The 26,604-nt window shown below is 42.3% G+C and overlaps 2 protein-coding genes across 3 annotated transcripts in view; one reads left to right on the top strand and one right to left on the bottom strand.

Moving 5' to 3' along the window:
- The window catches only part of esama (endothelial cell adhesion molecule a), a 45,329-nt gene extending 38,760 nt beyond the window's left edge, over positions 1-6,569 (top strand). The window contains exons 2-7 of the mRNA XM_058626402.1: positions 2,576-2,727; positions 2,936-3,137; positions 3,218-3,373; positions 3,975-4,097; positions 4,188-4,323; positions 4,845-6,569. Of these exons, the coding sequence (XP_058482385.1) occupies positions 2,576-2,727; positions 2,936-3,137; positions 3,218-3,373; positions 3,975-4,097; positions 4,188-4,323; positions 4,845-5,367 (1,292 nt within the window). The 3' untranslated portion in view covers positions 5,368-6,569. The remainder of the gene's footprint in view (positions 1-2,575; positions 2,728-2,935; positions 3,138-3,217; positions 3,374-3,974; positions 4,098-4,187; positions 4,324-4,844) is intronic.
- A 2,056-nt stretch (positions 6,570-8,625) lies between these two features.
- Positions 8,626-26,256, bottom strand: fez1 (fasciculation and elongation protein zeta 1 (zygin I)). 2 transcript variants are annotated; one of them, XM_058628169.1, is made up of 10 exons: positions 25,988-26,256; positions 22,255-22,617; positions 18,210-18,297; positions 15,198-15,284; positions 14,393-14,558; positions 12,489-12,802; positions 11,207-11,287; positions 9,952-10,027; positions 9,789-9,854; positions 8,626-9,702 (listed from the first exon to the last, which is right to left on the bottom strand). In XM_058628169.1, exons 2-10 carry the CDS (start codon positions 22,584-22,586, stop codon positions 9,695-9,697), a joined length of 1,218 nt encoding a protein of 405 aa, XP_058484152.1. In that variant the 5' UTR covers positions 22,587-22,617; positions 25,988-26,256; the 3' UTR covers positions 8,626-9,694. The 2 variants fall into 2 exon arrangements, with proteins under 2 accessions (XP_058484152.1, XP_058484151.1); XM_058628168.1 differs by having other exon boundaries at positions 8,626-9,666.
- Between the last annotated feature and the right edge of the window lie 348 nt (positions 26,257-26,604).

Raw genomic sequence — 26,604 nt, 5'->3', positions numbered from 1 at the left:
TTCCAATTCTAATTCCACCTGTGCTCCAAAAGACATTAGAAAATAATGATAACGTTATTTGTCTTGCACTTAATCCTTTAAATGGATTTACTTTAAAACCAAGGGGGGGAGATAGATTGTTTATAAATACTTTCCAAAGCTAATCATCTTGATTGAATCATTTGTTCTGGTAAATAAATCTTAAAATAAAGTTCCTCCCATGTACAATATTATATCAGGTATTTTATCATGTTTCTATAGTAACACAAAACTGAGAAACCTAACAATACCACATGAGCAGTGGTGCCTCATTTTATCATTTGTTCCTTGGGCTATAAATATCCCCAGAGAATTTGAAATATAATAATTTAGTCGTAAAAAGTGGTTCAATTTCAAGTGAAATATGTCAACGTGTTGATTTTCTTTCCCCAAATGACCCCTGAGGTGAAAATGACAAGGTGATTGATAGCATCTGTTGCAACAGGTCAATCAACAACAACATAGGAAACATTGTGACGTGCTGTATTTCCTTTGGTATAATACAGGTTCTTATTCTGTGGATCTGTTATCTAAAGCGAACTCAAGCAAAAACAAAGATGATCAGCTGCAACCTGCATCAAGATGAGAGACGAAGTTTGAGTGGGGCTTCGCAAATAAAGAAGAAATGCTTTATATTTTTGACACATCAGCACCACATTGTCTGTAGCACTTTGAAAAGATTGTGCAAGAATTTGAGTCTTTATTCGGACTTTGTTCTCGTAATATTACGACTTTATTCTCGTAAGATTACGACTTTATTCTCGTAACATCACAACTTTATTCTCGTAACATCATGACTTTGTTCTCGTAACATCTCGTAACATCACAACTTTATTCTCGTAAGATTACAGCTTTATTCTCATTAGTGCACAACTTTATTCTCATAATATTGTGACTTTATTCTCGTAAAAATTACAACTTTATTCTCGTAAAATTACAACTTTATTCTCGTAAAATTACGACTTTAATCTCATAAAATTACGACTGTAATCTCATAAAATTACGACTTTACGCTCATAAGATTACGACTTTATTCTTGTAAAAGTGGGACTTTTTTAATATTACGACTTTATTCTCGTAAAAATGCGACTTTAGTCTCATAATATTACAAACTTTGTTTTCATAATATCAAAACTTTATAAAATTATGACTTTTTTAATATTACCAATTTATTCTCTAAAGATTCCATTTTTTGGACCCTAATGCTCCTTTGTAAGAAAAAATATATTGTTGCACAAATATGCTTCTGTAGGGATTTATATTGTGAATTAGATTTGTCATCTTTAAAAGTGGCTCCTCGTTTAGGGTAACACTCCTTTCCACTGGGAAACTGAACCGTAAACAATGAAAATGTGACATTAAAACATACAGCACCAGGGGAACGTCGACGGTTCTAAATACAGTATCTTACACATTGTACGCTGGTGTAGTGCATGAATGCCATTGTTGGTTAAAATTAAACAACCATTGTTCCTTTACAGAAAATGCCAACACAGATGATGATTTGTTACGTCCTAAAATATCCACTGGCTTCTGAACACACACACACATACATAGGTGACAGTTGTTTGGGTTCAAAATGTCTTTCCTTTCCTGTTGGATTTGTTAAAAAAGTATATCATTTGTGGTGAAGCTGCCAATAGTCAAGTGGAAAGAAGACTGAGCTTGTGACGGAAGGGTTGTCGGTTTAGGTCAAGGGCTGCGGTGCCACTGAGCAAGCTACTCAATCCAATCCCCATTCCTCATTGTTAATTGAACACTTTAAATTGACCCCAGCCACAGGTGGAGGGGGGGTTGTCACATCTAGTGTATTCCTTATGTTGGTCCCTAAAGCCTGGATAAATGGGAGTGTTGCGTCAGGAAGGGCATCTGGCATTAAAAAAAAAAAATCTCTGCCAAATCAAATATACGGAGCATCCACTGTGGCGACCCCGAGAGAGGGAGAAAAGAGTGAGAGGCAAAGGAGAGGTGGGAAGGTGAGAGGAGAGGAGAGGAGAGGAGGAATATGAATTGATGGCAATGAGATGGTGAGAGAAGAGAGAGAAGGACAAGGAGAGAGATCTGTGATTAAACTTCCATTCAGTTTTCTATTTGTATAATAATACACTAGAATTAATTTTCCCTTACTAAAGGATGTTTTTTTTATTCTCCCTTAAAACTACTAATAGGAATACATTGAAAATATGCAGCCACTGTGCATTAATATGTTTATCTACAGTATCACAAATCATTGTGGAAAAAACTGCATTTGACATTTTCTCCTCCTCAAGGAGTAGTTCTGTTGTGTTCTGACTCTCTGCTGCCCCACCCTGGCCATAGATGCACACTACATTTTACTTATGGACGTTTGATCTGTTCTCTGTATTTTTGTGTGAGTTTATGTGCTACTATGTACATATTTTACATTTTAAACTCACTTTTTACTTGTAACTTTACATGTTTAGACCAGTACTTTTACTTGGACTTAAGTAAAATGTATGACCTGTCTCTATATCATGCCCTCTAACTGATTTTTATATAAACGTCTCATACAGCTTCTTTTTCTTTTCTCTCTCAGGCATTTTAGCCGACATCCAGATACCCCAAACGAGTATGGATGTGATCAAGGGTCAGATGGTGGTCCTGAGGGCGTCATACAACCCGGTACCAGGCAGTGACATGAGCACCAACACCATTTTGTGGAACTTTATCACCAACAGCCCCCAGCTGGTAAGGATTTAAGTCAAGGGGATATCTGCACTATCGATAAACTTGTGACTATTATGTGCGAGATTACAGTCAGGAAGGGTTTTCTTACCTTTGCAGCAAGAAGAAGAGTTCTTTATTGAATATTATTTGTAATTGATGCTCTACTGGATATTATTTGATGTATGACACACGTGACAGTGGCTCTCCGTCTCTCTCCATCTCCGTGCAGATCATCTCCTACACCAAGGGCTCCATAAGCGAGGGCAGCTCCCAGTTTAAGGGCCGCGTGGGTTTCACCAGCACCATGCCCTCGCGCGACGTCTCGCTGTACATCAACAACACGGAGGAGGCCGACTCGGGACGTTACCTCTGCCAGATCATCATTCCCGACAACCCCATCAACCCCGCTGAGCTCGCCCTGGATGTGAAGGGTGAGACTCGCGAGGCTGTCACGCACAGTTTGTCGCGAACGCTTTGTAAATCCTCTTCGTCGTCTCTCCTCTCTCTTCAGTCCCTCCTGCTGTTCCTAAGTGCTCTCTATCGGGGAAGCCAGTGCTGAAGGGCAACGTGACGCTGAGCTGCACGTCCAGTTCTGGGAAACCCGTTCCTCTGTACAAGTGGAAGAAAACCAGCCCCACCTCTGAAGTCTTCTTTTCCCCCATGCTCAGTGAGTGACGATGCCAAACCTGTCGTTTGGGTTCCTCCACGACGGGTCGTTTAAAGTCAGGAGAATTTGCTGTCACTTCTTGATTGTTTTCAAACTCCATGACACTTTTTAATGCTAGGTAATACAGTATAATACCATTATGAAAATACTTCAATTACATCAATTACAAAGCCAAAATAACGAGAAATGTAATGATATATGCACAATGTAAACACTGTGTAAGAAGAATATTGAACAACATTTAACACTAAACTAAAAACAATAAAAACTTATATAACTTTGGCACATTTCAAATTGAACATGCAAAATCTGTGTACAAAACTTTTTTGTGTTTCTTCATTTTAAATAGTTACAGTATTTTAACATGCAGTACATTGTAAATTTGCTAGAACTTCCAGATATTGAAAGTTATTCTGGAAAAATGGGGTAAAATCACTTAGTTACAGGACATTTTCTGGCATTTTTATGGTTAAAATAAGCAGAAAAATAAAGTCCAGACGGACATTTTGAGGCTAAGGTGTTAATTCCTTTTTTGAACAACAGCAAACTTTGTGTGTACATGTACATGTTTGACTGTTGTCGTCCATCTCTGGTCTTCTAGATGAGAAGACGGGCACGCTGAAGTTGACTAACCTGAGCAGCAACATGTCGGGGAAGTACATGTGTACAGCCAGTAACTCCGCCGGCTTGGAGAGCTGCATCATCAACCTGGAGATCGTCAGCCGTACGTAAACCACACGGCACTTTCACTCGCGGCCACAGTCGTGTGGGGATCGCGTGCATGTAACCCCTGCCGTGTGTTGTCTAATTACAGCCAATAGAGCGGGCGTGATCGCTGGCGCCACCGTGGGCGCCGTGGTCGGCTTCCTCATACTCCTGCTCTGCATCTGCGGCTTCTTCCTGCTAAAGAGGCGGCGAGACAACGAGGACGACATGGCCAACGAAATCAAGTGCGTTTAAGCTGTTAGATTGATACTGATATAAATATGTATGATATTCTTTAGAAAATTACACTTACACATAAGTCCACACACATGATCACTGCATCCCTCACTCATTCTCTGGTCACATGACTTTGTGTCCCCTCGTGACAGCCTGTGCTTCATGAACCGTTTACGTTATATTTATATATATATATATATATATATATATATATATATATATATATATATAGGGTTTTTGGATCATATTGTGGATTTTATGTCAACATAACAACATAGCATAAATAGATAGAAATAAATAAATAGCATTGATAAATCAAAGTTACCTTACCCTATCAAAAAAAAACCATAGGGTCAATGGGTCAATAATGAAAGTTCAGGGTTCCAGTGGGACTTGAACTCCTGTGATCCAGTGATTTAGACCAGTATTGGACAGTTATGATAGTGAATCAGCGAGTATGTAATACACTGATGATGAAGTACAAACCATTATCATCATTATCAAGTCTGTATGTGTGCTTCACTTTCAGGGAGGATGCTCAGGCTCCAAAGCGCGTGTCCTGGGCTAAGAGCGGCATGGGCTCGGACATCATTTCCAAGAATGGCACGCTGTCGTCCATCGCCTCCAGCCCGCACCACAAAGAGCCCTCCCTCCACCACAACAACCTCCACCACCACCTGCAGCAGTACCCGCAGCGCCCGCCTTCAGACACCGCCTCCATCATCACGGCCACCGGCAGCATGGCCGGCTACCGGCCGTCCCGCCACCACGGAGCCTCCACGCCGACCCACTTCACGTTCAGCAACAACGCCACCCTGCAGCGCGAGCTGACGCTCCCCTCCGAGGCCAACGGGGGCTCCCCTCCGCGGCCGGAGCGCTACGGCCAGCTGCCCCAGGCCCAGGTGCTGCCGCAGACCTACGGCCAGCCCCAGCTGCAGCTTCACGACGCTCCGCCGCTGCCCGCCTCTGGCGTGACGGCCTCGAACATTGTCCGCATGGGAGGAGTGCCCATCATGGTGCCTGCGCAGAACCAGGCCGGGTCTCTGGTCTAGTGTTCACAAAACAATGCTGTTGACACTCCCTTTTACTCTCTGAGGCTCAGACACTGATCTGCTTTTAAAGAAGGCAAACGCTTTAAAAGATAAACTATTTAGCAGCGATTTACAGTAGATGAAAACGTCATGTTCAGACACGGTTTACTTGCTTTACTTATACTTTTATATTCATGCACTGTAACATACGCTCAGACATGTGCATAAACATGCTGTTTCTACTTTATTACTGCATTTCTTCTTATTATTATTACTATTATTTTTCATGTATCCTTTAAATGCCTGCCTGCAGTGCGAGTGATAAAAAGTGAAGGGAATCATCGCTGGAGAACAACGTCTTAAAAGGAGGACTTTTGTAAGCACATTATATCTCTACTGTTCAGAGAGGTCAAAGCGATCAAAGGGGATTCTGCAATGTTTCGGTTAATATATGAAGATCTATGGTATAAAAAGTCAACGTTACATGTCTGATCGGGAAACACCGTAAATCTTCCTCCGGACTGTCAGTGGTTCAGCTCCTGAAATGTCCTCAGACTCTTCTTCATTCTCCAAACAAAGATTGTACATAGATAGATATTTATTTTCTGTTCCATGTGTAACAGAGGCCCACATATACGTGATCTCTTGATATGTCGTGGGTTAGAAAGAGAGAAAGGAGATCTATCTTTACGAGATGCAGGAAGGAAGACGCTTCCGTCCCATGATCGTCTACTGCTCCAAGTCGTCCTTTAAGAGGTTTGGGATTGTTGGGTCTCATTAGCAGGTGATTAAATGCTAATGCTGTTGGGATTATGGCTCTATATCCTAAGATTTATAGTATGCTGAAAGGTTATTATGGAATTATTGATCAAAGATGCCAAAAAATGAACATGTTTTTATCATATAATATAATATAGTATGCCATAGGGTCTGACAATGTTTAGGATTAACTGCAACAGGAAGACACTTGCCTACCACTTCCTGTCATGAGAGGACGGAAATAGGGCTGCAACGAGTCTTTTCTCGATAAATCGAGTATTATTTTGTCCATAAAATGTAGGAACATGTAGATGTGTGTGTTTACCAAACCTGGAAATCTCTGATTTTATCAAAATTTAATAATTAAATGATTTTTTTTTTGTCAAATGGAGCAAAAAAAAACAGAAAATATTCACATTTAAGAAGCTGGAAAATCAGGAAGCTTGTATTAATTTAAAAAAAAAACCCCAAAAAACGATTCATCGATTCTCAAAATAGTTGTTTCAGCCCTAGATGTAAATAAGCTCAAAACACTGCAGATTAATTTCAATGACTTTATCGCGAAGTCACTATGTATCCACTCACCTTTTGTTTGTTTTTTTATTATTATTTCTTTCAAGTCACACAAATGTCTGTTTAGACACCGTAAGGATCTCACTATCCATTCTGCTGTATCGTCATTACACTGGAGCGTTTTTTATTTTTATTTTTGGTTTTTAACGTGCACAAATCTTCTTTTTACAGTTTTTGAGCACGTGTTGATTCGAGCTCGGCAAACGTAGCCGTGGTGTTGGTTGTGTATCGTTTGGAAAAGGAATGTTCAATCGTGTTCAAGGCAAACCTTTATTTTTATACAGTCACGTATTTGAGCACAAGAGGCGACTTTATATAAAAACAGTATATGCTGTGTGTTGTATAATGTGGAGAAGTTTGGACCGTGGTGGATCGTTTTACTGCTGTTGTACACATGTGCAGATTTACAGATTAGTGTGGGGACGTGAATGTGCAGGATCCTCCATATTTATGTTCATGACCAATGCTTTGTATAATTATTTTCAATTAAAGTTCAAATGATCAGGCGCTTGTGTGTGTGTATGCATGTTTTCACCCCCCCCCCCCAAAAAAAATGTATATTATAATTTAAAAATATAATTTAGAGTGGATTATCCAGGTTAGGGTTAGACAAAAGCAGGAAATTAATGATCTGAAAAGAAAGGCCGTGGTCTGTCCCTCTAGTGGCCATAATGAGTCACAACAGGGGAAAAAACTTCAATCAATGCTGATTTTAATGATCCCATATGTGATGTTAAGATTGCAGCAGCTCGGCCACCAGAGGGAAGCAGAGTCGCTCTGTTAGAAAACGACAGAGACAAAAAAAGGCACAATAAAGAAATCTGTGAGGGATGAACTTTCATCTGCAGCATTCATACTTAAACTTATGAAGCATATAATAATAAAAAATGGTAATTATTATAAAAATAATTTCAGCATAGTTTTATGCATTAGAATCATCTAGCTACAGTTGATTAATTAACACCTTTAACTCTTAAGCATATATGACTTAATCAGAAACATGCCGACTTGAGTTTTATTTGGATATTTATCTGATTTATATCTCCATTTGTTGCCCAGATTTAAAGTTACGGTGAATAATGTGCACAATATGCAAAAAAAGTGAGTCTGGTTGTCCAGAATTTATGGCCTAAAATTGAGGAATTGGAGTTATTTTTCTCCATAATTGCAGTTTATGATGGGAAAAACACCATTACACCACTTTTTGTCCCCAGAAGTGATGACCTCTCATGTTTAGAATGATTCAGATGTACTTCCCCTTCTGTCAAACACCTGTTTTTACATACGTTTCTCTGTAGTCACTTCAAACTGAATATGTACGATCGGGTATTAACCCTTAATCTGAGCCGCAGGTGCATCCTTGGTATAAATAGCCATGGGAATAATACACAAGTGTGCGTGTTTATTATAGGTCATGTCTTCAGTAGCGATAATTGTCCAAAAGCCTCAAAATAGATGATATTTTGACGCATTTTCCAAATTGCACAAATAGTATTTTTTGCTCAGGTTTTATTTGTTAGTGAAAATGAAGATTGTGCTGAAAAAAAGGGTATAAGACACTCTATATTGCGTTATTCTTATAGCCTCTGTATATTCTGTACATTTTAACATAGTAATGGGAAAAAAGCAGCCTAAACGCTCCATGTTCTAAGGGTTAAGACATTAAAAATGCCAATTTAGCAGCATATTTTATTAATACTTCTGGAAAAAAATAGTTAAGACACAAATTAGTATTTTTAAATGATCTGACATTTATCAGAGGAGGCGTTACTCATTCACAAAATGTGTCAATAATGAACAAGGAAGCAACTTTTCTGCTCAATTCTTCATCTAAAACAACATATTCTTTTTTAGACTCATGATCTTTGACTAAATCTTGCAAAGTTGAGCCATTTTTTTGAGTGATGTCGTGAATTGTTTTGAAGAAAGCACACGTGAACACACCACTCGGGCAGAACGTTTATTAGAATCTTGCGATTAGCGATGTTACATTCACGTACATGGCGCAAAGGAAGTCATAAATATGCCAATATGCAAATATGCACGCCTTTATTGGAATGAGCCTGTCTCACTGTGGGGATGATAAATCCAAGTAATACACATACTCTGCGTGTCTGAACAGGATGGAACACACAGAGGACGGTCTCTCTGGTGGCAGTTAATCGAAAAAAAAAAAAATCCAACAACAACAGAGTTTATATCAAGTATTCAGATACAAATAAGAAAAATAACTTTACAAAAATCAGAAGAGCACTGGATATCAGACGTAAGAAGATAAACAAAAAGAAAAAGTAGCTTTGTAATGCACTGCACCCGTAATAGTTGTTTGTTGGTATTAACATGGCGCTACAGTACTAAGTTGGCAGAAAAAAGGTGCATGGCTTTTGTATTCAAAGGAATTCTTTGAGTTTGTTTTTTCGTTTGAAACATAAATCGACGACCAATGATCGGCTGTGGTAATGAGGTCGGTCGAGTGGTGAGAAAAAAGACTTGGCAACACTGAAACTCTTGTTAGAAGAAACAAAAGAGAAAATGGAAACGGGAAAAGAAAAGCAGTGATGACATCATATCCCTGTACCAAAGAGGTCTTGTGATCAGTAACAGCGTGTCATGCTCCGTTAGTGAAGTCCTTTAAAATGGGCAGCGACGGCCCCCCATGTTAGTGTTTAGACGGCGGCCATTTTGGGGTCTGGCCCTGAACTTGAATGTGTAGGAAAGGGTGGGGGTTCGGGGGGGGGGGGGAGGCGGGGGAGAAGAAGGTGAGCTCAGCAAAAGGCAGTAGTCGAGTAGTTGAGGTGAACACGATAATGTCGATGGTGAGGATCCATGGTTGATAATGATAAAAGGGGGGGCGAGGGGGGGGGGGTCATGCAGCACGGGCCAGAGGTGAGAGGAGGGTCACTATAAGGCCCCTCGGCTGGAGGAGGAGGACACTCCGTCACACTGTGGCCACCGGCCCCGCACCAGTGCTTTAGGTGGGACACAAGACTGGAGGAGGAAACAGAGGAGGGTCATGTTACGTCTCTGTGGGATGAGACAAACATATTTAAAGTATAAAACAGGCTAAAACCAAGAAATTCCATTTACTGTGTATTAAAAGCAGTGTTTACCTTTCAGTATGTAGTCAGTTAGCAGTGTGGGAACCTTCTCACTGTCCTCCTTCATGGCATAAAGAACTAAGTGGTAAAGATAAACATAAAAAAATGTGTCAGCTCTGGACATACACGTCTTTTTTTAAATAATAATAATAATAAAAAAAATAAAAACACTCACTTTTTGTGAGCATCTGCAGGTCGTCCACAGACGGAAGGGAAGCGTTCTTCTCATATGGAATAACTGTGTTCAGATACTGGAAGGAAACGATTGGATGGTTGAACAGAAACATTTTGGGGGACATTTAATAAGCCAAGTGGGCTTTTTTATGTAGAAATAAGTGATAGCACTTGGATGTAAAGCAATATTTCAACACCCACTCCACCATATGTGTATATATATATATATATATATATATGTGTGCTTTAATAACTACTAAGCAGGGAGGACTGAGGAGTAAGAGCAGGCTGTCCACTGATAAGAGGGTTGGTGGGATGTTGAAATGAATCCTGGTGCATGTGTGTGTGTGTGTGTGTGCTCTCAGCTCTCAGTGAGTGATGTGTGATGTGAAGCTCCTTGAATGGAAGTGCTACATAAATACAGTGTACGGAGCATTTTGTCCTGCATTACATCCAGCACGGATTAAGCAACAAAATAATAATAATGATAATACACTCTGTCCGCTAAAAGTTGCTGTGGTGTGGATTTCTTTTTTCCCCTCAGCTTAAGGTGAGCTGTTTCCTCCTGTTTTCAAACTGTAAACTAAGACAAGCTCTTGGAAGTAAAAGAATAGTTCCCAAAATGTTATAAAAAAACATCAACAAACTCTGTACATCAGTGTTTCTGAACAATGCAGGCCCGGTGGACTCACTGCCATGTGTGTTTTATACCTGCCCCAACACACCTGTTTCAAATCACTGGCTCGTTAGCAGAGCTCGCTAACGAGCTGATCATTTGAATCAGGTGTGTTGGAGCAGGAGGGGTGCTCTACATGGCACACTGTTAATTAAAATGATGAAAATGCACTCAATTATCACTCTCCTAACTCTGATATTATACATGAATGCATTACAATAAATGAATAAATAGCTCACAACTCAGACTTTATCTTTACATGGATCTACAGTAAATCTGGGTGGGTCAGTTTTAAAGCGTCCTAGATCAGAATCAAGGGCATAAAAAAGGCAGGCACCTTTCTTGCAGCATTATTTCTCTCTCTATCAGCAGAGATCATGTTACAGTACACACTGTGTATGTGACCTCAACCGCATACTGGACTGAGGCAGTGGTGTGAGTAAAGGTGGTGCAGCCGCCGCCGCAGCAGCAGCAGCAGCTGAATTTGTGTTTTTTGGACCAAAACAGATGCAGCTCTACATGATACAGTTATGCAATTTGTAAAATCACATTTGTTTTGACAATATTTTGAAATATGTACCTGTTTGTCATTGCCTGTGCTTCCAAATGTCTGTCTGATGCCTGTCTGCAGGATGCTGGACAGTCCTTCCATGCTGAAACGCTGCAAACACAGACATACAGAGCATTATTATATACAGTGTAATGCTATCAGTTACTCAACAGAAGTAACAGAAGCTGCCACTGAATCAGAACAGTGTGTGGTTGGTCATTTCACTGAAGAGAGAGAGACTAAATGTCGAGATTAAAATGTCATGTCGACTTAAATCTCTACATGATATTCCAATTTAATTCTCGAAATTTTGAGATGAATCCACATATGCAGAGTTTAAAGTCGACATGTCCAGATTAACGTCTTCATGCGTGGCACTAATACTCGTGATAGCCTTACGATTGTTACAAAAGTTCCTTTATCAAAACAACAGTCACAGTTATAAAAGTATCTTTGGCTGATTTGACTTGCTAAGGATTAACAGTTCCATATCTGTATTTCACCTTAAAACTTACAGCCAGCTCTGGATTATGATTGGTTGGATGTTGTATCTTGCTTTTTATTTGTAACCTGTTCTGCTGAAGCATGTGAAAACTCTTATCCTTGGCTTTTATTGCCTTTTGTTGTATTGAATTAAGATGTTTAAGTCAGACTTGGACAATGATATGCTTCCAACTTTGTGTCAACAGTTTGAGGAAGGCCCTTTTCTGGTCCAACATGATTGTCCCCCAGTGCACAGAGCAACTATAAACTATAAAGACATGGTTTGACTTTGAGTTCGGTTTGGAAGAACTTGACCGGCCCAGCACAGAACCCTGACCTCAACGCCATCGAGCACCTTCGGGATGAACTGGAACAGAGATCGCGAGCCAGGCCTTTCTCGTCCAACATTAGTGCCTGATCCCATAGATGATACATGTAGATAGTGCTTCTGCATCATTAGGTCATTACATTACATCAGTAATGCAGCCACAGGTATCCAGGATTTACCAACACTGCTGCTGTGATTTACAGTCCATTAGAGTCTCTCTGTGTTTCTGTATGAAGACAACAATGGGTCACCTGCACTTTAGGATCTTTCCTGGAAGACACTTTAGAAGCTAATGGACCTGAGAGCCATTACGCTAACAGTCAGAGGGAAGGAGTAGGAAGAATGAATAATGGAGGGCAGAAATAAGCATTTTTGCATCATTAACTCTGGTGTAGTGGCACAAATTTGTGGGAAATAATGAGTGAAAGGAGCAAAAAAATTACAGCACACAGACAATAATCATTCACACGGAGAGCATTAACATCCACCACTGCCTCTCACCTTGACAGGCATGCTCCCCGTTTTCTCCGTACGTCCCGTGGAGGTTGTGTTCCCCCCGTTGACGGGCTGCGTGCCTCCCCCCTGCAGGCTCATGGCTTTGTCCCGGCGCCTGCGCTTGCTGCTCTCTCGCTGCTCCTTCTGCCTGTTCTGCACCTCCATCAGGGCTGTGATGAACGTGTTCTTCACTTCCTTCTCAAACTCCAGCTCCTCGCGCCGGGCCAGCTGGCTCACCAGCTCCTCTGAGAACTCGCGGATGGTGGCCTCCACCCGGTGCAGCAGCTCCACCAGGGCTGAGCTGGGCATCAGGTCCAGGCCTGCAAGGAGGGACAAGCGTGGCTGTTATACTGCTAATGGTTTCATTTGTTCCACTAACGCTATTAATGTAATTATACACATATAATCACACTACTGTCAAGTCAGTACTGAAGCAATAATATGTCACGTGACCAAACACAGCAGCTTGACTAGTTACCACTTACACAAGAGTGTAAGACTTAGTTCCTATTGCTGAATCGTCACAATAAAAGCATTCATGTGATGAAACCACACAGACTTTTATCTTGAAATAGTCACAGGAAGTGCAATGAGTTCACTATTTAGCACTCAAAATGTTAGCTTTAAACAAAGTTACTGTCTGCCCTCTGCTTATTATCTATAACACATTCATGAAGCTGTTTTTCCTGCTCCACTATCCGAGGGTCCTGAAGAGGAGGGTCCATTGGGTCGCCGAACCTCGGATTCAGGAGTAGTAGTTGTGGTTTTCGTCCTGGTTGCTGAACAGTAGTCCAGCTCCAGCAGGGTCCCGGAGGGTGCATGGGAGTTCGCCCAACCAGTCTACCTGTGAGTTCTGTGGGGAGTGTTCCGGGAGTATGGGGTACCAGACCCCTTGATAAGGGCCATTCAGTCCCTGTAGTGTCAGAGCTTGGTGTGCATTGCAGGCAGTAAGTTGTATTCATTTCCAGTGAGGGTTAGACTCTGCCAGGGTTGCCCTTTGTCACCGACCCAGCCAGGGCATTGAGGGAGTCCGGTTTGATGGACTCAGGATTGGGTCTCTGCTTTTTGTGGATGATGCGATCCTGTTTGCTTCGTTGGACCGTGATCTTTAACTCTTGCTGGAGCAGTTTGCAGCCGAGTGTGAAGCGGCTAGGATGAGAATCAGCACCCCCAAATACAAGACCATGGTCCTAAGCCGGAAAAGGGTGAAATGCCCTCTCCGTGTCGGGAGTGAGATCCTGCCCCAAGTGGGGGAGTTTAAGTATCTCAGGGTCTTGTTCACGAGTGAGGGAAGAATTGGATTGGTGCAGCGTCAGCAGTAATGCGGGCTCTGTATTGGTCTGTCTTGGTGAAGAAGAAGCTGAGCCAAAATGCAAAGCTCTCAATTTACCGGTCAATCTACTTTCCTACCCTCACCTATGGTCACCTATGGCTGTGGGTAGTGACAGAAAGAACGAAATTGCTGATACAAGCAGCCAAAATGGGTTTCCTCCGCAAGCTTGGTCATCCGCTACTCCTCTGCATCTGGCTAGGATGCCTCCAGGAACATCTGAGGTGTTCCGGGAAGACCCAAGACTTGCTGGAGAGACCTGCCGGAGAGACCACGAGAGAATACCTCGGGATTCCCCCGGAAAACCTGGACAAAGTGGCCGGGGAGGGGGAAGTCTGGGCTTCTCTGCTCAAGCTACTACCCCTACAACCCCACCTCGAATAAGGGGTAGAAGATGGATGGATGGATAATGAAGAATAAATTCTTTTTGATGCCCATTCTATGGCAAATGTCTATTTCAAACTTTTTACATGGAACTGGGGTCTGTCAGGAATGCTGCCAGTCTACAATCACATGCCGGACTAACTGGGAAAATAGTAGCAGTGAACAAAATGACTTATAAACATCTGCTACCTCCTACCTTCATAGGAGCAGTTGTTATTCGAGGCCTGTGACAGCTGCCTGATCTCCTCCAGCAGGGAGGGACTGGTCCTGGAGGAGCAGTGGCTGCTCTCCTCCTCATCCTCTTCCTCAGTCTCACCAGGGTCCGGAGAGTTCTCCATCATCTCCACTATCTCCTCAATTACCTTAGGAGGGGAGGAGGGGGTGGAAGATGGAAGGACAGTCAGTAGACATTCATTAATTCATTACTGTCCCTTTATCAGTGGAGTGGAGCCTTTAAGAGCTTGAAGTGGACTGAGCACAGGCTCTGGCAGCCTGAGTTGGATCTTGGCATGTGTTCAAATGTCAGCCATATGTTCGAGCAACAGTCCAACCCTCCACTTGTCATGACAGAGCGATGTCTTTTACATCTCGTAGAAGTAAACTCTTGGATGTCTCGAAACCTTTTACGTTTATTACTGATCTGTTAGGTCGTACTGTGTAAAGCGATCCTTGTGTGCAGTGTGACTAAGTCAAGTGTTTCTGCCAACCTCAGGACAGGACAGGACAGATTACTCTGTGACAGATAAACCCTTTCACAGGACTTTGTCTCCAGCCATTTACAGCGGATGATCAGACTTCCTAATGTGCAGTATTGCCCTTATAAATCCCCCCCGTGTTTGTACAAAATCTCAAAAGGCTTTAGGGAGATTTCCACAAAGTTTGAGTTCCTTTTTAAAACCTTGCTGTTTTGTCTTGATGGCTCTGACCCTTAAGAATCTCCTTAAGTATACATTAACTAGTAGCACATTAAGGGTTTTTGTGTGAGCCCCACACGCACATACCTGATCAGCTGTGATAAGAGGGTCGTCATTCAGACATTTGGTGTTGTCATTCTTCTCATTCATCTCCTCCTCATCTTTTTCATGGATCTGCAGAATATTGAGGGAAACATTAGAACATTTAACCTTAAAAAAAAAAAAACCATAAGAAAATGAGGCTCACGTGTCAAATGTGCTTTTCTGCAGAGGAATACTAAACTAAATTAAAATACATTTTTGATCACTGTCTGGGAATGAGAGCGGAACTATTTGCATTATTAAACACTGTCTGTTCCAATCATCTACTCCCTTTGTAAAAATCATTTCAGTCGTTAATACTTGACTAATTAACTCATTTGCAATAATTCTCCTCCATGTGGTTTTGACGGGTGCATTAAACTGTAACATAAAGTGGGTCACGGATTGGAAATGTTGCCAAGACTTTAAACTGAGGACACAAATCCATGTTAGACGGATTAAAGAAATGTTTAACAGATATTTACAGCGCCCGGCGGATGATCTCTATCCTCTGAAGATGAACCTAAATCACGTCGACATTAATCTAGCGACATCACCGCGTGGAAAGGTCAGCACGGCCAGTACTTCGCTTTACGACCAAACATCCACAAAATTAATGTCAATGCCGTTTCATAGTTTCTGCGTTCTGCCACTCCAGTAAGGTCCAATATGGTCCACTTGACATTAATATTGTAATTCACCCATGTCGTTTACAGAACACGTTTTGAGTTGAGAGAATTTAAAAAAAAAACACCTGCAGCTCAGCATCAGCAAAAGCAAAGGAGCTGTTGGCGCTTCAGGATGGTGGAGATAGCACGAATCCATCAGGAACTCTGTCCAGTGTCAGCTCTTTTCTGTCCCACTTTGTGTCTGGCAATGTTTGTGTGGATGTTTTATGTGTCTGTGGCGGTCAGCAACATTTGCCGGGAGAGTGGCCCGATAGTAACCAACAACAACAGCCAAAACAAAGTGATTCAGTCTTAAGAATGGAGCTGTTCATGCACCTGTTCAGCTCGAGACTGTTCTGAAAACCACAGGATGTCCTTTCCCTCTGTGATCATGGAGTTATAAAGTTCATCCTTAATTACTGCTACCTGACTCTTTATTTAGTTTACCTTTGGGGATTAAGATTCATTTAATGTTAAATTGCTGTTTCGACACTGGTCCTGCCCAGATTTTTCCATTAAATACTTGTGTATTTATAAGTGCAAGTATTGTTAAATGGGTAATAAACAGATTTCGACTGTAGACGACTGTGAGGACATAATGTTTCTGTGAGCACCCCTGTCGCAGTGGCCAAGAGAATGACTTACAACAAGCTTACAGGGGATCGATATAAATATGATTCCTGCCATCTCTCTACTCGTGTACAGTATTTCCTGTTGACGGATTCCTGTGCAGATCAGTGAAGTTTTTTTTTGATAGAACAACAGTGCTAAGACGATCCACATGAAATAAATAGGACAACTTCATGGATGGCCCCTTCCTACGTGCCATTCAGTCCCTGTATCGAAGGAGTGCGAGTCTGGTTTCGCGTATCCGGCCGTAAGTCAGAGCTGTTCCGAATGAGGGTTGGACTCCGCCAGGGCTGCACGTTGCCACCGATTTTGTTCATAACTTTTATGAACAGAAACTTATAGATGCAGCGGTGAGGTGGAGGGTGAGAGGATTTGGTCCTCTTAGCTTCATCGAACCACGACCTCCGGCGGTTGCTGGGAAGGTTTGGGATGAGGATCAGCACCTCCAAAGTCCGAGGTCATGGTTCTCCGCCAGAAAAGGGGGGATTTCCCACTCCGGGTAGGGGGAGAAGTCATGCCTCAAGGGGAGGAGTTTAAGTATCTCGGGGTCTCTTTCACGGATGAGGGAAGGATGAAGCGGGACAGGCGGATTGGGGCAATGTCTGCAGTGATGCGGTGTGGTGAAAAAGGAGCTAAGCCGAAAGGACAAAAATCTCGGTTTACCTCCTCTATAGGCATGAACTTTGGGTAATAACCGAAAGAATGAGATTGCAAATACAGGCAGCTGAAATTAGCTTCCTCCGCAGGGTAGCTGGGCTCAGCTTTAGAGATAGGCTGAGTTTGGACATCCGGGACGGACTCAGAGTAGAACCGCTGCTCATCCACGTCGAGAGGAGCCAGCTGAGGTACTTCGGGCATCTGGTTAGGATGCATGTCCTTCTGGGAGGAGACCCCAGGGCCGACCCAGGACAAACTGGAGGGATTATATCACTCAGACTGGCCTGGGAATGCCTTGGAATCCCCCCAGAGGAGCTGGTAGAGGTGGCTAAGGAGAGGAGTGTCTGGGCTTCTTTGCTAAGGCTGCTGCCCCCGGTTCCCACCCCTATGGCCTGTATTGTTTTACATTATTACACATTTTATGACATAATTGTATATATTATTACATGTAGTATACTTCTATATATTATATATATATACGTTTAAATATAGGAGAGCTGAGTGTGGTATAATCTCACAACAAGCGTCTTCCTCTGATAAGAAAACGTCTGCTCTGGCCTTGAGCAGCCTAAATGTGGCCTGGACTGTGAAGTACCTGCTGTCTGGTTATATGTGACAGCCAATTAAAGGAGGGAAGGAGGGAAAAAGAAGATGTCTGCTGAACAGGCGAGTGGTCAAGGCCGGCCAGGCGTGTCTTGGAGTGTCAGCATGTGATTAAGGCTCCGAGAGAACGACGCGGGTTTGCTGCTTCAGCACGAAAAACAAAGAGCCCATGGTTCTGGTCTCATTTGCAGAGCCATCGTCTCATAGTGCTTAACAACCTTTAAGGTGAGGTGAGGAAAAACTACCCCAAAAAAACCAGAAGAAGAGTAACCAGTAATCACATGTTTACATAGTATAATACGGCTAATACTACTGTAATGTAAGTGGCAGCAAAGAAAAATCAGGTTTATAATACATGTAGCTTAGGTTACAATGAAAATAAAATGTATTTTCCAAAATCAAAAATGAATTTATAGATGTATAGATCTAAAGCATGTAGAAAGAAGTGGGTGACTTGTACCTCCTGGTCAGAAAGGTTGCCGTTGAGTCCCTCAGAGTCTGGGCCGTCCCAAGTGGAGATGTAGTTGTCAGTTAGAGCGTCCCACACACTGTAAACAATACACACAAACATACACTTAACCACCGATATTTTAAAAAAAACAAGTAAAAATTCAGAGAAAACACAAAATTTGTCCTTAGCATTGAAGGATTTTTAGATGATAAGCTTTTAACGACGTAGTTAGACAGTTATATAACATCCTTAGAGCAGATTCTGCTGCGTTGTTATGTGTGCCTGCATATAAGAAAGCAGTTTGCCCAGCCCTGTCTTCAGCAGCCTGCAACTAAGTCAATATTTCAGTGCATTGAGTCAATGACGACGCTCAATGTACAGAGCTGCAGGCTGCGGAGCAACAATGCGCAACAGAAAGAACAAAAAAGAAAGAAAAGAAGCATGGCTTACTACTTGTTAAAAGGTGTCCTTAGCAGAGAGTTAGATAAAGCTTCTCACATCATTGTGCCACTTGTCTTTAGTCGCAGGGAAGCGCACGTCTGTCTGTCTGTGCAGCAGTGACACACACACGGACACAAACAGAGACGAGAAGTCTCCTTTGTCTGGGGAGGCTTTTGTGTTTCCTCCTCCTGACTCCAGGCCGAGGTTGGCTCAGGCCCGCTGCCCCGCTCACAGTGGCACTGCCCACACCCGCTCACACAGAGGACGCCATTCAGCTCGCTGCTTACCTCATCAGACGTGACTGTGGGCCATGGATGTGAGCAAGCAGCACAAACACGGGCTAACGAGTTTCAATACACACGAAACTAAGAAATAACAATGTAGTCAAATGGTATACATGATCATTTAACTGCCATGTTATCCCCGATGTTTTGTTTTGTAACTACTTTGTATTCAGTGGAAGGTGGCGGATAACACGTTTTCTTCGGCATGGAGCAATTTAAACAGTTGGAATGAAATGACCTTTGTCTGTGAGCTGCCTTTTCCAATCCTTGGGTTTAGTATTTTTGCTTGTTCCTTGAACTAGTAACCAGAGGTAACCGTATTTGGAAGAGTAGGGAAGGTTGAACCTGACTTAGAGAATCTAGTGCCCCAATAAAATCCATTCATTATCTATTAGGATCATCATTTTTGAGGAAATCATGTTGCGGGGGATTTTTTTTTACTGACATTAACAGTTAAGTTAGAGGTAAACGCATTTCTTAGTGGATTTAAAGACTAACCAGATGGTATTTCAAGAGCATCCAAGTTTACATAGACTTTAACAACATACCCATGGACTACATCCTTTTTTATGCAGCCTATGGTTTAGAGATAAGTAGTTTAACAGTTTATGTCATCATTATGTCAGAATCATGTCATTCTTAAATAGTTTTAAAGGTACAGTGTGTAAAATCTAGGGTGCAATTATTTTTATTTGGCAGAAATGAAGATAAAAGAATAGAAATATGTAATGTTTTATAAGTCTACAATCACCTGACTGTATGAATTGTTATTTTTCATCACTCCAGGACGAGCTTCTTGCATTTATATCAGCTCTACGGAGGTCGCCAATTCGGTAAACATCTTTACAGCTACAGAATGGGGAACACAACTTTAGAAAATCCAAAAACTAGCGGGTGAGACCATTAACTCCTCAGGAAAGAGTACTGATGTTATAAATCGAGTGCAAACGAGGCTATATTTCCAGAGAATTTCCAACCAGTGGAGTTGCACCCTGGTGGCTAATTCCATCCTAATTCCAGGACTTCACTTTTCAAAGCATAATGAGTCACTGGGCTGTGCTACACTAAGCAGCAGTTGGCGGAGTTATAAATAGCAGTGCAGGATTCCTAGTTTTTAAAAATCTTTGGTTTTTAATTTCAGAGATGGTGATGAGACCTCAGTAACGAGGTTAAAAAAATATGATAAATGTGTTATAGTCAAATTTACTAGAAGGCATTATGGTCATCACATGAATATATCACCACAGTACAAACAACAACACATGAACAGCACATGCCGTGTGTGTGATATAGAGGCAATGTTTGGTCAAGCTCCATTTTACAAAGCTGTCCTGCTGCGTTCGCTGGCCTTCAGCCACTGAAGAGAATCATCTCCAAGTGCTTCACTCACTCATGTTCTCTGGGTTTAAGCTGAAATGAGTTTGAGATTCAATGTTGTTGTTTGTTCTGCGTGGAGATGCGGACTTTGTTATTTAGAATCCAGGCTCCAATGAACGGACACTGTATGATTTCCTGTCATCAGCATCAGTCGGGTCCCTCTATTAATAGTGGATCGCATTCTGTGTGTGTGTGTGTCTGATTCAGCTCGTCAAGCTCTGCAGAAGCCTGATAACGAGCTGTTCATCTCGGTATCAGGTGTGTTGGGAAACACTGGTATAATAAACCATGGTCACCTCACTTTCTATCAGGTTAAGACTTGGTTTTTGGGTAAGCGTTAGAAATGGGTTAAGGTTAGGCATTTAGTTGTGGTGGTTAAGGATGGGGTAAGGGGCTAGCGTGTGTGCTCTTGTATTTGCTGCCTATTTAGAACCTTTTTCTGGCATAAACACTGACCTTGTCAGGACGAGTAGTCCACATGGAGACCAAAACCTGGCCCTAATACGGCAGAACCCCAAGTTTAGGGCTATGATTTGAGTTGTGCTTAGGTTAAGGTTAACTGTTGATAGTTAAGGTTAGCAAAAAAGGCCATGGTCAGGCCGAATCACGACTTAGTCACACAGACTGGACTGTTGAGAATTGTGATGGATTGCGCTGAAAAAAAAGAAGGAACAATGAGACATTGTTCCAGGAACAAAGACTCCAGGAAAGATTGGAACACATGGTTTTTGGACTGGACTATATCTATTCTGTTCCTTTATGTGTGCCATAACACGTCAGGGTAAGGCATTTTTTTTATTATGCAGATTAGTGTGGTACAAACTCCCCCACCCACAGACATGTGTGAGTGTGTGTCACACTGTGTTCGTCATTAGCACAGGCTCACATTTACCAGCCAATTTCATGTTGTCTGAAAAAAACAAAACATGTGATGCTTTCTCTCCTCACACTTGTCTTAATGGGCTACTTAATGAGCTATTTTTAGCTTTTTCTATTCATACCCAAAGTGTGTCGACGCCTGCGTTTCCAAAAAATAATAAATAAATAACTCAACGTAGGATAAGCGGCGAATAGGACGGCAGAGGCAGATGCTCCGAGCCAAATCCGACTGAGGTGCACGAAGCTGCACGCTGAATAATTCAGCGTGCAGGTCAGCTGGTGAGGGTGGGGCCAGGCTGCTGATTGGTTAGTCGTGTGTGATGTCTGCAGCCTGCCTGTGTACATAAGCTGGCTTTTGTCATGTATGTCATGCTGGGCAGCTGAGCCACTGTTTTGGCCCCCGAGTTTGTGCCGTAATGAGCGAGAATGCATACGTGTGATTAACATAAAGAGCCGAAAGATTAGCTTCTGCACCGTGTGCTCGCACGGTCTGCCTGTGGTGTTTCATGATGTCACTTTGTGCTCCTTTTATTATCCACGGTAATTCGGAATTTTTCTTGTAATTCTTGTCATTTTTCTTCTTCTTCTCCTCTCGGCTATAGGTGTCGCCACAGCGGATCATCTCCCTCCATGTTGCCTCTATCCCAATTACTAGATTAATCATTTATTAATTGATTACTAAATGAATCGTCAACTATTTTGATTATCAGTCTGAGTGTTCTCTGGTTTCTTCCTCTTTCCTTTTCCTTTCTCTAAATCATTTTAAAAGTGGATGGTTTTGGTTCGTGGACAACTGAGAATATCATCATTTACAGGTTTGAGAAATCCCGGTCAATATTTTTTCAACATTTTCTGACATGGGCCAAACAATTACTCAGTGAATCTACAAATGAAGCGACTATGAAAATAATCGTTAGTTGCAGCCTTAATCCCTTGTGATATATGTTGTTTTCCTGCTGCATTCTCACATGTATTCACTGGTACGTTACCTGAAAATATGACTAGGGAGGAACAGTCCATTTGCAGTTTCACACACACTTTAGCGTCACACAAAAGCAACAGTGCCGACTCACTCTTCATCCTGCAGCTGCTCCTCGTCCTCCTGGTTGTGTGACTGGTTGCGTATCGGTGCCAGAACCTCCGTCTTGGTGTTGTAGTTGTGGAAGCAGACGTTGAGCTTCTCGTCAAACTCGTTGACCAGATCCTCCATCGACTTGAAGCTCATCATCTCGGAGAAGTTCTCCAGCTCGGAGAACTCTTCCCGGGTGATGGAGGCCAGTGGGACGGTGGTGGAGGTGATGGAGTAGGAGGAGGAGTGATCCGGGGACGGATGGTCCATCTCATCCATACGACACGGCCGGAGATCCTCAAACTCCTCATCCAAACACACGAGCGGGGCTTCCATGATTTCCCCTGACAGGTTTAGCGTCCAAGCCCTGAGTGGAACAGAGTGGCAGCAAGAGTGTTAGAAGCAAATAGAGCCCACGCGTGAAGTCTAATCAGCATTTGCTTGATCGGACAATGACACTGCTGCAGCAAATGTCCGCATAAATCAAAGCACAAAAAAGTCTTTTGTGATTTGAAACGATCCCCATTTGCTCGATTCCCAGAGGAATTTATCTGCCGTCTCCTAAATCACACCAACATCACCTCATCTGGAATGGCACCATCTTGTCTAGACAAAGAGGAGCTGGAAGTAAATGAGCCAGAAGGGGACCAGGTCCCACAGGGAGCACAACTACTTGGCTTATCTAGTAAAGCACAGTTAATTAAGCACTGCTATTGGGAATTAAGTGATGTGGTGACCAAGATTGTGGGACATGAAACTGCAGGAAAATTTGTCACCATGTGTCACATTAATTCGTAATCCAGGTCAATGGTTTCTTTATGGGAATAGACTTTTAATGGATGTATTTATTTTAATCTTCACTCAATTTCATCGGAACGATAATAGATGCGTAAATGCAAGCGCGTATGTCGGATTTAAGCGTGGATACATTTCACAGCACGGAGAAAATCACAGCTGAATAGAAAAATATAAAACCTGACAAAAACACAACAAGGAGGCCCGGGGAGTTGTTGTACTTTTATTGAGTATCTGATATTTTATAACTTCCCCTGGGTATTTAGCTATTCAGTCCAATAATCCAGCTTGCTAAACTGTGGAGGAAAATAAAGCAGTGTCATCAAACTTCAGCTTTATCAGTTTGTCTAAGTCTGTAAAAATGATGTATTTTACAAGAATACTTCATAATAAATAATAAAACAAGTGATGAAATATGCACACATCATTATTTGTAATGATTGTTTGTAAAAGTTATGTTAAGTTTAAAAAATAACATTGAAGTGTCTCCCAGAAAATTCTCAATGTTTTATACAAAAACCAGGATGTTTGTGTTCCTATGTTCACAACATTAAAACCTTTTTTGTACTCAATAATAATCATAATATACAGTTATTACTTAAAATAACAACTCATAATAGGTCACACGTTGTTGCAGGGGCTAGCATTTTTGCCTCACAGCAAGAAGGTCACTGGTTCGAATCCCAGTAAGACCCCGTTCTCCCTGTGTACTCAAAGAACCTGAGTGTCTTCGTTTGGTCAGTAAAAAGAATTTACATTTACGATGATATTTCACGTCATTTCAAAATAAAAGCTTTTGTTTAGATATGGAACATTAACTAGTTCACAAAATGAACATGTTTATGATGCATAATGAATCTATTAATAGAGAAATACACAGAAATAACACATTATAACTTGATATTAAGTGGCAGGATGAGTTTCAGACCTCTGATCATAGGTGTGAGTGTGAAAGTTTGTTCTTCTCTGTGTACTGGCCCTACGACGGACGACCTTTCACCCTGTGTCTGCCAGGATTGGCTCCACAACCACCATGTAGAGGATAAAACTGTAGAAAATTAATTAATTACGAATTGAGACCACAGAATAAGTTTAAACTCCTAATACAGATTGAACTCCATCAAACCAGGACATAGATACATAGCAATTGCTGATTATAATGACTCAGTAAACAGTTCTCATGGGTATATGTACATAGTTTGCAGTTTCAGTTGACAGACATGTAATACAGTGAGAGAAAGCTAATTACACCAACTGTAGCCTGATAATAAAGTTCAGTTTCACATTTTAAAATGCTTCCTCTGTTCTCATTAAGACCTTCAGCGATTGAAAAAAAAAAAACGATATAAAATTTCATAAATCAGAAAGTAAAGGGCGCAGTCACTGGCACGCTCAGTGCTGCAGTCAGTTTTAAAGACAAATTCAGCTTTCTGACGCAGTGTAATTACACTAGTGAGGCCTGAGTTTCACGGCCTGCGTGTTTGCTGGACCGTGGCCTGGCGTACAGTAAGTGCAGTGGAGTCCATTTCAAAACAAGCTTGTGCGAGCCTCTCTTCCTCTCCTCAGCGTCAACACTCAGCAGAGTGCTGCTCTGTCTGTCTGCAGCACACCGGATATTGTTTTTCACCATCATTACTGGCCCTTCTCTGCTCTAAGTGACTGTGTATGTTGAATGCGACTCACTATTAACCCTCACGCGCAGATTTTCTAATCCGGTTACGTAATTAAATGAATTATCCTCTCATCCCTTCCCTTCACGTGGCAGCTGACTGACAAGCGCCGTGTCAGTCACTGCCAGGTTCGGGTCGTTTGGTGTTAAAATGTGAACGTGGAAATGTAAGAAAGTGACTGTCACCTTGCCACGGGGGGGGGGGGGGGCACTCTGCTGATGTACTGCTGCTGCTTGAAAATTTGGCAAGGACAGAAATGTCCTGACAGCACAGACTCTCGTCCTTCTGCTTACTGATGAGTCAATTAAGAAAGCTCGAGATGGAACTCTTTGCCTCAGATTTGCGATATAATTCTCCATTGGACCGCTGTTGTTTTCATTAATCGCGTACTGCTTTGTCCTATGCACATGAGGGTCACGTGGGGGGCGGAGCCAATCCCAGTTGACATCAGGCGAAAGGCGGGGTTACACCGTGGACAGGTGTATCAAACAACCATTGACTCTCACATTTAATTACTTTTTTTCAACAGCATTTTCATGAAATGTGAACACATTTAACAATTATCACATTTGAATGAAAATAGCATATTTGGAGGGACCAGATAATTGAGGAAATAACGAATTTATCAATAATAAAACATAAAAATCATAAGTTGCTGCTCTAGTGTGTGTGAGTGCTTTCTTTTTAGACCTCAACCAGGATACAGGTATGACAGAGAAGCCAATCACAGCTCATTAGAGCTCCACTGCACATTAGTATTTTGTATTTATTCTTCCTATCGAACCAGGGTTAAATATTTTTGGATTATCAGCACATGGTATTTCCCGTTCTGTGTGTCAGGAACAGGTATGTAAATAGGATGCTCACATCTGTTATCGCCATTGTCTGACTCATTGTCACACAGCAGGTATGAATTCATATTTACTGCATAAAGAGGGAGAAAAAAATAACTGTAAATTCATTCTTTTTCTTTTTGTTTTGGTCCCACGCAAATATAAGTGAAGCCATTTTCACTCAAATCAATAACATCCATGCGTCCGAGGCTGAAATCAAAAATCATTCTCTCAGCAAGTGCATGTCATCAGCTCATCAGAGGAAGGGGGGAGAGAAAAAAAGAGGAGAGTGGGGGAGGGAGAGGAGAGCTGTGAGGATGGAGAGGATGGAGGAGGAAACCATGGTTACAAGCCAAGAACGGAGGGAAAATGATGCAGAGAGAGGTCAGGAGCATGGACACATGAGAGGTGACAGTAAGACCGTCCGAGGACAGATTACCTGCTGTGTTTGTTGTGGTTCGCTGCTGCTGGGATTTAAGACGGAGCAGCTTCTCTAGACGAGCACGAGCTGAATACGAGCCGCCTTCTTCCCTCGAGCAGCAGCAGCAGCAGCAGTCACATTCATTCCAGAGCGAAATGGACGAAGGTGTCAAAGTCCAGAATAGACCAAAGATGGCAGCGTGGCTCGAGCTCCGCTCTGTGTCCCTTCCCTCACCCGTGTTAGCCCACAGCCGCCCGTGTCCGTCCTCCCACAGCCCGTTGTTTTCAATCAATAGGCGAACAGCTTCGCTCGGGATGCGCATGCGCGGAGCCACAGCCAGGCCTCTGACGACATCAGCCCACCACCCCTCTCCTCTCCACTCCTCCTCCTCCTCCTCCCCCCTGCCTCCTTTCTTCCCTCACTATCCTCTCCTTCTCCCTTTGTCCTTGCCTCCTCCCTCCCTCTCTACCTCCCACCCTTCCTTGAACACATTAAGGCCCCCATTATTCTTGAGGAGAAGCAGGAGGAGATTTATTTATTTAATTATTTTTTTTTTTGGGGGGGGGGGGGGCAAGTCAGGTGGTTGTGGGGCAAGGTGGTGCATCATACTTTTAAATGAACTGGCACTGGAGTCC

Source organism: Solea solea, chromosome 4 (genome assembly GCF_958295425.1).
Source record: "Solea solea chromosome 4, fSolSol10.1, whole genome shotgun sequence".
Classification (NCBI taxonomy): domain Eukaryota; kingdom Metazoa; phylum Chordata; class Actinopteri; order Pleuronectiformes; family Soleidae; genus Solea; species Solea solea.
Note: the sequence above shows the minus strand (reverse complement) of the source record. Positions and strands in the feature narration are given on the sequence as shown.

Coding starts and splice junctions, on each gene's coding strand:
- fez1 (XM_058628168.1), bottom strand. CDS start 22,586: ATGGAAGCCCCGCTCGTGTGTTTGGATGAGGAGTTTGAGGATCTCCGG. Junction 18,298..22,254: donor GAGCAGCTGCAGGATGAAGA/GTGAGTCGGCAC, acceptor TATTGTTTACAG/TGTGTGGGACGCTCTAACTG. Junction 12,803..14,392: donor TAACAACTGCTCCTATGAAG/GTAGGAGGTAGC, acceptor CCCTCCTTGCAG/GCCTGGACCTGATGCCCAGC.